The 10513-nt window shown below is 35.7% G+C and overlaps 2 protein-coding genes across 2 annotated transcripts in view; one reads left to right on the top strand and one right to left on the bottom strand.

The window, feature by feature from the left end:
* Positions 1–1747, top strand: part of LOC107693830 (Bardet-Biedl syndrome 1 protein-like) — a 13068-nt gene extending 11321 nt beyond the window's left edge. The window contains exon 17 of the mRNA XM_016493356.1: positions 1006–1747. Within this exon, the coding sequence (XP_016348842.1) occupies positions 1006–1092 (87 nt within the window). The 3' untranslated portion in view covers positions 1093–1747. The remainder of the gene's footprint in view (positions 1–1005) is intronic.
* A 352-nt stretch (positions 1748–2099) lies between these two features.
* Positions 2100–10513, bottom strand: part of LOC107693804 (calpain-1 catalytic subunit-like) — a 15399-nt gene continuing 6985 nt past the window's right edge. The window contains exons 10-22 of the mRNA XM_016493326.1: positions 9728–9888; positions 9483–9643; positions 9148–9159; positions 7918–8129; positions 6541–6580; positions 6383–6448; positions 6243–6300; positions 6007–6071; positions 5843–5911; positions 2909–2987; positions 2705–2821; positions 2532–2590; positions 2100–2417 (exon numbers count right to left, since the gene is read on the bottom strand). Of these exons, the coding sequence (XP_016348812.1) occupies positions 2391–2417; positions 2532–2590; positions 2705–2821; positions 2909–2987; positions 5843–5911; positions 6007–6071; positions 6243–6300; positions 6383–6448; positions 6541–6580; positions 7918–8129; positions 9148–9159; positions 9483–9643; positions 9728–9888 (1126 nt within the window). The 3' untranslated portion in view covers positions 2100–2390. The remainder of the gene's footprint in view (positions 2418–2531; positions 2591–2704; positions 2822–2908; positions 2988–5842; positions 5912–6006; positions 6072–6242; positions 6301–6382; positions 6449–6540; positions 6581–7917; positions 8130–9147; positions 9160–9482; positions 9644–9727; positions 9889–10513) is intronic.

Below are 10513 nucleotides of genomic sequence, written 5' to 3'. Positions count from 1 at the left end.
TTTTTTTTTTATGAAAACAAATTGTTATTTTTATTTTAGGCCTATTACTTACATAGGCTATACATTTTCCTTAAAGCATCCCCTTTTGTCCCAGGGCTTGAAAACCTGTGCCCTAGGCTAGTTAGGTCCATGCAGAAACTTGTGAACGATGCTCGTAGTTGTGGCATCACCGTTTAGGGACATCATTGAATGCTCCGGGAAAACGTAGGCTATTGTCAAGTGTCGGTCACAGCGCCTTTTAATTGCCGTTTTGAATCCAGTAATTATTTATTTACAAATTATAAGCTCTGATTATGACAAGTGTGGTATAAAAGCTTTGTTTATTAGAGGAATAATTGGTTAGTTGGAAAATGTTACACCGCGACCATGCTTTTGGATGCCTTTCGAGCCCATATAGCCTACATTCACGCGGCTTTGTTCTGGTTTGCCGGTTGGTCACGAATTTCCACAAATTCAATAATATTTAGGCATTGTTTCTTTTCCTAAATCCTCACCGTCTAACCCTCTAATTTCGCAGGTTTATTTTATTGTCATTCACTTTTGATCACCGTTTTCGCATCTAAGAGAAATTAAAGATTGCATGGTCGTGAATTAAGAATTCGTTCGATTTATTAATTTGTTCCCTCATTTGAGTTAAATCATGGGTTATTTAAGGAACAAAATTAATGAAACATGGACAGTGGCCACAAATTAATAAGTCGTAGGAACGAATTAACAAGTTGTATATATATATATATATATATATATATATGTGTAATATATTAATTATATTATTATATTATATTAATTCCTCATTTGTAAGTCGCTTTGGATAAAAGCGTCTGCTAAATGACTAAATGTAATGTAAATGTAAATATGCACACAGACCACAATATACCAAAATTGTCCCAAAATGTTTAGACAAAATAGAATTAACCATTTTTATTTACAGAATGATAACTAGACACTGCTCCCATGCATATTATGAAATCAAGCAGCTGTTTGATGTTATGTTTCTGATTTCAGGTGTTTGTGCTGAGGGAAGGAAAGAGTGCTCCTCTCCTCACTGCCCACATCAACATGCCTGTGAGTGAAGGACTCGCACTGAACTGAGAGCGAATCAGAAACGTCTAGCTGAGCTTCACAGGCGTCTTCAACTCATGCTGTGCTCCTAGCAGCAGTTAGGCTTCTCCACAGAGCTGCCTGGAACGGAGAGCTTTCCATCACATGAGTTACGAGAAGTTTGCGCTGGCCATCGAGCCGGTGCTTCCTGTAGCTTAGATCAGGACTGAGGGAGGCGTGTCCTCACAGGTAATAACTCTGTACCTTTTAATGGCTAGTGACTGGAGCGTTTGATTGACAGCTGCGAGGCCTAGCGCTCCATAGGTCATATAGTTTGGATGTAAGAGACGTTCCTGATGTTTACTTGTGGTAGTCATGTATATTTATATGTAAAAGCATATTTATTCTTGATGTAATGATCACACACTTTATAATACAATTTTGAGGCTTTATTTTAATATATATTGAGAATCATTGCATAAACAGTCTGTTTAAGGCAATGTGGTAAGAAAAAGTTTATTCACTACTTTTAAAGCACACACATGAAAGTAAACAAGGCATAATGAGAGAGAATGGTCAGTTCATTCTCTCTCTATTTCACAGTACTTTTCTACACTACAGTGACGTACGTTCAACTCTTCTTACGCTCAAATATTTTTTTTTTTGTCAAAATACTGTTTGCGTGCATATATACACTACCATTCAAAAGTTTGGGGTCAGAAGGATGTTTTTAGTGTTTTTTTTTTTTTTTTTAAATCTCTCATGCTCATCAAGACTGCATTTATTTGATAAAAAATACAGTAAAAACAGTAATATTCTGAAATAATATTACAATTTAAAAGAACTGCTTTCTTTTTAAAAATGTAATGTATTCCTGTGATGGCAAAGCTGAATTTTCAGCAGCCATTAGAAATCACTTATATGCTGATTTGGTGCTCGTATTTTTATCAATGTTGAAAACATTTTGCAGTATTCTTTGAAGAATGTAACGTTTAAAAGAACAGCATTTATTTGAAATTATTACTGTCACTTTTGATCGGTTTAGGCATCCTTACTAAATATAGAAGTATTAACTTATTTAAAAAAAATCTTTCTGACCCCAAACGTTTGAATTGTAGTGTAAACAAACACTGCTTTTTCTGAGTATATTCTGTTGGCGGTTTCATCTCAATGTTTGCTTTCCTTTCCTTTCTTACTGAATGAAAACTGCATCCATCGTGTCATGATAGTATGAGTTCCTTATTGTCAGTCATTTACCCACTTCATGAATACTACTGAGGTTACAGGAGGCATGTAGTAAAGAAGAGGAAGTAAGGACAGAGGAAGCACTGAGGAAGAGGAACATCCATCTAAGTAAACATAGTGAGGGTGATCCACTAAGAAGAAAGGAAGAAAACAAGATGTTGCAAACATATATTACTGGACCACAGAGAGACAAGGAAGCATTTGCTATTGAAATTTCTAATTACTAATGAGCAGTTAAGACCAACCTGGGTGAAGCTGAAGGATACCAATCCATTTTCATCAGCGTCCATTGTTTTAAAAGTTTCTGTTGGAATAAAAAGTGAACTCTAACACATCTAGTCCTATCTTACAAATCATTTGTCTTAATGCTACACTGAATTTCTGATGGGTTTTGGTGTTTTCTACTTGGCACACTTACTAAACATAGTCTCCAGGCGGATCAGACAGGACACAAAGCTGTCAAAGTCCACGTTGAGGTCTGGCTTTGCATAGCGTAGGATTATCAACTGGAACAAGTTGTTGGTCAACTTGAAGCCTTACAGAAGGTATAAATTCAAAAAGTCTGCATAAACATAATATACCACAGTAATTATTGATGTTGTGCTATTTAAGGAGCAGATACCTGCTGATTCTAGCGCCAGACGCATTTCATAAGAGCTCATTGTGCCGGACTTGTCCAAGTCAAACTTCCTAAACACCGCCTAGCGATTTATTGAAGGAAAAAAAAAACCCCATCAACATTTGTACTAGCCTTAAAAAGTTTGCAGTCATTAAGATTTTTAATATTTTGGAAACAAGTTTCTTATGCTCATCATGGCTGCATTTATTTGATAAAAAATACAGTAAAAAGAGCAATGGTGTGAAATATTGTTACAATTTAAAATAAATGTTTTCTATTTTAATATATTTTAAAATGTAATTTATTCCAGTAATGCAAAGCTGAATTTTCAGCAGTCATTCAGTGTCACATGATCCTTCAGAAATCATTCTAATATGCTGATTTGCTGCTCAAGAAACATTTCTTATAATTGTAAGAATTACAGAACCTCAGACAACTATTCAATCTTCTGAGACGGACAATACACACATATGGCCCTGTCCCAAATGGCACCCTAAACCCTCGCGGTCTTCCTTCCGAGTCCGCACTTTCGTGATGTAATGCCGCTTTGACTGTCGGGTAGAAGTCTGCTGCGGAGCTCGCCCCAGTGCGGGCTCGGCAGAAGTGTGGATCAAGGGCGCATAGCGGCCGCAAAGGGGTGCTCGCGAGCGAATGGGACACCCTACGGCAGGGTTCCTCAAATCTTGCCCTGGAGGGCCAATACGCTGCAGAATTTAGCTCCAACCCTGATCAAAGTCACCTACCTGTGATTTTCTAATGATCCCGAAGACATTGATTAGCATGCTCAGGTGTGTTTGATTTGGGTTAGAGCTAAACTCTGCAGGAAAGTGGATCTCGTGGGCCAGATTTGAGGATCCCTGCCCTACGGTCTTCAGTGTTGCCAAGTCCGTGGTTTTCCCATGGAATTGGGCTACTTTAACACTGTTGGCGCTGGTTGTTTTTCATCTCCGCGGGTTTAAGCGACCCCAGTAACGTGATATTTAGCCCCTAAAATGAAAATTTTACCAGGGGAACCCCACCAAAAACGAGTATTTTACCCCACCAGAATAAGATTTTTACCGGGGGATCCCCCTCGAAATGCGATTGGGCTAGTTTTGAGTAGCAATTGGGCAGGTTTTGTTGTGAAAACCTGGCAACCCTGGGTCTCGTGGATGTAACGGACACACGTCGCGCACGCGGCGGCCATTGTAAGTCCGCAAGACCGAAAGTGCACATGAAGTGAAGTGTTCCATTTGGGACAGGGCCATAGTGTATTCAAATACGGTGACCGTGATTTCACCAAGTACAACATGTTCCTGGATCAACATCCTTGTTGATCCTGGAATAACATTCCAATAAACCATTAACCAATCAGAATTGAGGGATAACTTTTCAGGGTTAGGTGCTTCTACACCCTTGTTAATCAGCTATCATTTCACACTGATTTTAGGAATAAATTATTTATATTTATAAATTATAGGAATTTCCATCTAAACACAGGACACTACAGAGATCATAGAAACCACTGTTCTTAATCAGAGATATAACAATGCAACTGTTCATGTCTGATGTTGTTTGACTGTAGAGGGTGTGTCATTTCTCAGTGTCTTCATGCAAGTTACCATATTTCCCCCAAAAGGTGTTAAATCGGCTCGATCAATACAAATTCAAATTGTTAGTTCCTGTCTCCATTTCGGGGGATTTTTGTCTTGGTCTTAAGTACTTAAGGAAATCTTGCAAGAAGATCGGGGCGATTCTGTAGCCAGAAAGCCCGTGTGGTATGTGTCTCTACACTCCATACTATGTATTTTCTAAGGTCAGGTATGCATCTTTTACTCTTAGATTAATCTTTGAGAATTTGATGTTTTGTATTGATATGATTTGATATCTTTGAATTGGCTATGTAATTGGCATAATACATATTTTCCTGACTGATAATAAATTGCTACATTTGAATTTATTCTGACTTATTCTGAGATATTTGACTCTAATTAATTATGTTAAGTCTTTAACACCGCAAATCTGCACTCAGATTAGTAGTGGACTAAAATGATGTTGTAGAGCTCCAGCTAACACATTGGCATTACTTACTGTATGTATACTTAGACTGTAGAGGCTATTGGGTTTTTCCGTTTAGCAACAGTGTGTTGTTGACCAACCTAAATTCATGTCAGCCTCGACCTCTGGTTATTGTAAAATTATTCTAACTAAGTGTACGTGAGAAATCACGGCATGATTATATAAAGTTACATTAGAGGAAGTTAAGTTGGTCAACTTGGTTCTATAGTAATGGTCATGACCTCTGGTTAGATATAATCTTACTTTAATTAAGTGTGTACGGATCTATGGGGACTTATAAAAAGTATTCTGGAATGAGCAAAGTATGGCACGAGCCGTCTAGAATATTAATCAATCGCCTCTGTCTAATGACCAAGACTGACGAGTTTGTGAATATGAGATCCGTATACCGGCCGGTACGAGACTCAAGTGTCATAGGAATAAGATTAATGAGATTCAATACGATTAAAGAGCGAAATAGAATAATCAAATGTGAGAATAATAATAATTAGAAATTAACAAACAACCAATTGGCATTTCAACCTAAATTCGAGGTCATAAGAAAATGGACTCCGATTAGATAATAAAATGGAGTCAGATTATAATTTAACCTAAATTTAATAACTTGGCGCGCTGAAAAGACCGAACACGCAGGAAACCTTCATCCACCATTGGATACCTCCGTTGGGCCAATTCGTGGACCTTACATAATTAACAGTGTTGAAAACTGTTCAAAAGAACAGCATTTATTACAATAGAAATGTTTTGTAACACAAATATCTTTACTGCCACTTTTGATCCATTTAATGCATCCTTGCTGAATAAAAGTATTAATTGTCGACTCCAAACTCTAACATTTATATATACACCATAAAGCAAGCATAAAATGTTACCACTGACAAGATATCGTTTGATCTTCTCCCAGAGCACATGGAAGTCTGTCAGTCCCAGCTTTCCAGTGCCAGTTGTCTTCAAGGCAGGTCAAGGCATACTATTCACCGCATGATATATTAAAAAGGACCACAAATGCTAACATTCTTGAGTGTAGAGTCTTCAAAGGATACATCCATAAGATTGATCATGCCTCGACAGGCCTCTTTGTCAAATCCGTCTGTCTTTATATCTTTATCTGTAAGAAGAACAATCATAAGGGCATTTTGAACATCAGTTGCTGCCTTTCAGGGAATATTTCTTCTTAAATATGATTTTATTTGCAGCATATGCGGAATGTTGTCATTTACCACAGAACATAATTGTGAAACCAATGAAATTTCCTTTACTTGTCCGTAAGCACACTCACGTTTGCCAACAACCCGGTTCAGAATCATCTGGAGTTTCGACACATTGATTTCCATTTCCTGTTGACCAGAGTGAATGAGTCAATCAAGCTATTGGGCACCACAGCAACCCATGAAATCCTCCCACTTCCTGCTGTCTTACCGGCCCTGCCAGTTTTGCGAAAAGCGCCTTGAAGCCCTCGTCAATGTCGCTCTCCTGGAGCACAGACTGCCATAGAAACAACACATTATTCAGCAGCAAAACTTCCCAGGATGCATCTGTGTGCAGTACTGTTAAAAACATTTCACAGGAAAACTCACCTCCTCGGGTACATCTGCTGAAATGTCATCATCTAGCTCCCTATAGACAAAAACACATTTATCTTATTTTCTCTCAGCTCTGGTTTAATGTGTGCTATTTTATTAGCTATGTATATATATATATATTTATTTATTTATATTGAATATATATTAATGCTTTGCTACATGTATTTGTAGTAGCAAACATACAATGTATTTGAACATAAATTAGTGCTTCATTATATAAACAGAGCGTTAATACATATTCAAATATATTAAACAAATTCCGTTTGAACAAATAAAATTGTAATACATTTATATTTCTAACCATTTTGAATATTTATTAATGCTTCATTAAAATATATTAAATTCAAACAACTTTTCATTTTATATTGCTAATCATTTTTAGTATTTATTGATGCTCTGCAAAAATGTAATATTAACCAAATTCAATCAAAATTTCATTTATTCATATTTCTAACCATTTTGAATATTTATTAATGCTCCATTAAAAAATAATATATTAAACAAATTCAAACAAATTTTCATTTATATTGCAAATCATTTTGAATATTTATTAATGCTCTGTAAAATATTATATTAACCAAATTTTAACAAATTTTCAATTGTTTTTTTATCTCTAACCATTTTTAATATTAATGCTCCTTTAATAAATAGTATATTAAACAAATTCAAACAAATTTTCATTTATATTGCAAATCATTTTGAATATTTATTAATGCTCTGTAAAATATTATATTAACCAAATTTTAAAAAATTTTCAATTGTTTTTTTTATCTCTAACCATTTTTAATATTAATGCTCCTTTAATACATAGTATATTAAACAAATTCAAACAAATTTCCATTTATTTATATTGCTAATCATTTTGATTATTTATTAATGCTCTGTAAAAATATTATACTAACCAAATTCAATCAAAATTTCATTCATATTTCTAACGATTTTGAATATTTATTAATTCTCTGTAAAAATATAATCTTAACCAAATTCAATCAAATCTTCAATTGTTCATATCTCTAACCATTTTGAATATTTATTAATGCTCTGTAGAAATATTATCATAAGCAAATTCGATCAAATTTTCAATTGTTCATATCTCTAACCATTTTAAATATTTATAAATGCTCCAATAAAAAATATTATATTACATTTTCATTTATTCATATTTCTAAACATTTTGAATATTTATTAATGCTCCATAAAAACATGATCTTAACCCAATTCAATCAAAGTTTTAATTATTTTAATTAACAAATAGTTTATATAAATATTAAACAACTTCAAAGTGCCATTTATTTATTCAATAACCATTTTTAATATATATTAATGTTCCGTTTGAATAAAACAAACATTTATTCTCAAATAGTCACTCACTGAGAGTCAGCAGCCTTTTCTGAGAAGACCCTCAGCACAAAGTCTCCTTCTTTCTGGGGCTCAAACGTGGAGGGGACGATGATATATTCCCCCGCTGGCAGGCAGAAACGCGAGCTCACCTCTCGAAGGTTGATGAAGAGCTCAGAACGAGCACTGGACGTGCAGGTGAGGAAAAAATCACGCTTCAGATGCACACCCACCCGGCCCACATACTGACAGGAGAGGAAATTCAGATCACAACACACTGTACTCTATGTGTTCTCAGCTAACTGACCATGTGCAGGATCTCTCAGTGGTAGGCTACCTTAAAGGGGTCATATGACGTAGCTAAAAAAGAACATTATTTTGTGTATTTGGTGTAATGAAATGTGTTTATGCAGTTTTAGGTTTAAAAAAAACATTATTTTCCACACACTGTACATTATTGTTTCTCCTCTATGCCCCACCTTTCTGAAACGCATCGATTTTTACAAAGCTCATCGTTCTGAAAAGCGAGGTGTGCTCTGATTGGCCAGCTATCCAGTGCGTTGTGATTGGCCGAATACCTCAAGCGTGTGACGGAAATGTTACGCCCTTACCATACTGTGATGCGTACTTACAGGCTGTGAGTCAGCATTATTTGTCAGAACACCGGCATTGTAGGCTACTCTCCCAGGAAACAGTCCTTGTCCTCCGTAAAATGCGTTGCACACATCTGAATATTTGGTTTTAAATGTTCTGGAACAGTGTTTTAAATACAACTTAACCACTGATTTCTAGTTGTGTCCTCTTTTGAAAGACCTAAAGAAGTAGTTTCGCTTTCACAACGAAACACACAGCGTCTCCACGACATGGCGGCGGCGGTAATAATGCTACAGCGAGAATCAAAGTTACGCCTACTTTCTTTGCGTGAACATTTGGGCGGTGTTATGCAAATCTTCCCACATCGTGACGTAGATATGTGGGGGCGTGTTTAAACGAGGCGTTTTAGGAGGGCGTGGACGAGTCTGAACTTTTATAAAGAATATCTCTTTGGGTTTGAGACTTTAGTTTTTGCAACTTTAGGGATCTTATCTATTCACGAACAGCTTGTAACACTCCAAAGAGAAAGGAAAACTTGAAATCGCATCATATGACCCCTTTAAACTAACAAGCAGTCTGCAGTTCAGAAACCAACCTGACTGATAACAAATGGTTTACCAATGTTAAACAATGCTGATGAGATTCATTTATCTGGTACACATCTCATACCTCTTCAGGGACCTGTAAGATTCAGAAATAAAGTTTAGAAACATAACCAATTGATAAATATGCATAGTTTAGTTTTTCTTTGTAGTAATTTTCTATTATATTTGTTATTTCCAGTAACATAGGGAACACTGGGGCTGGTTGTCACATCTAAAAGCAATATAGTTAGTGAGATAAAGAATTTGTGACAACTTGCCCCAGTCTCCTCTATAATACGTACAAATATTTCATTAAAAGTATTTATTCTAGGTATGTAAAAAGCATCTAGAAGCTGATTGATTCTGATGAACAGATATATATTCAACCCTATTAAATTACTTATCAAAATAGTTTTCTACCTCATAAATGGCAAATCCAATCGTTTCCATGTCTTTGCCCTCCCGGCGTAACTTCCTGCGATTCTTCTGCATCAGGGCCACCAGAAAAGTGCAGTCTTCTTGACTCTCAGTATCTGGTTCCTTCAAGACTATTTTAAACTGGGGATTGATCCAAAATGTTGCTGTGTAGAGAGAAACATATTTTAATGTGAGAGTCTCTCATGGTCAGCTCACAAGCATCTTAAAGACTTTGGTATGGAATATGCCTGGATAATTCCTGCAGCCGCCAGCAGTGCTTCCTCTTCTCCATTCACCAGGATACAGGGATGTGTTCCACTTCTTCACTTCGCTGCTCTGTAGCGCATCCGGCGTCAGGTTACAGATCTCTAGTCTGCTGAACTCTCGTATGAAGTCACTGAATGACATCCTGTGGGCGAATGATGCTCATATTTAAAGCCTGAAGGAATAGTTCAGAAGGTATTTTGCTAAATGTTTCTGTGCTTGCAATGGACAATGGATCCCACGGAGTTTTATTATATGGATAAAAACAGCTGAAACCTTCTTCAAAATAGCTTCTTTTATGTTCCACAGAATAAAGTCATACAGGGTGAGTATATGATGACACAACTTTCATGCCATGGATGACCTTGTTGAGCTTAAGTTGTATTTATTTTAGTGCTGGGCAACGATTAATCGTGAAATCGTAAATTTGTGTACATAATATGTGTGTGTGTACTGTGTATATTTCTTATGTATTATATAAATACACACACATGCATGTATATATTTAAGAAAAATATGTTATGTTTATATATTAAGTATATTTATATATAATATAAATCATATGAATATAAATATATACATATAAATATTTTCAAAATATATACTCTATGTGTGTGTCCATATATACACATAATAAATATACACAGTACACACGCATATATTACATAAACAAAAACCTTTATTTTGGATGTGATTAATTCGCAATTAATCATTACCCAGCACTTATTTATTTATTTATTAAAGTGCCCATATTATGGATTTTTGAAAGA

This window comes from Sinocyclocheilus anshuiensis, unplaced genomic scaffold (genome assembly GCF_001515605.1).
Source record: "Sinocyclocheilus anshuiensis isolate Anshui unplaced genomic scaffold, SAMN03320099.WGS_v1.1 scaffold817, whole genome shotgun sequence".
NCBI lineage: Eukaryota > Metazoa > Chordata > Actinopteri > Cypriniformes > Cyprinidae > Sinocyclocheilus > Sinocyclocheilus anshuiensis.
The sequence above is the reverse complement of the archived record's forward strand: the minus strand, read 5'-3'. Positions and strand labels throughout refer to the sequence as shown.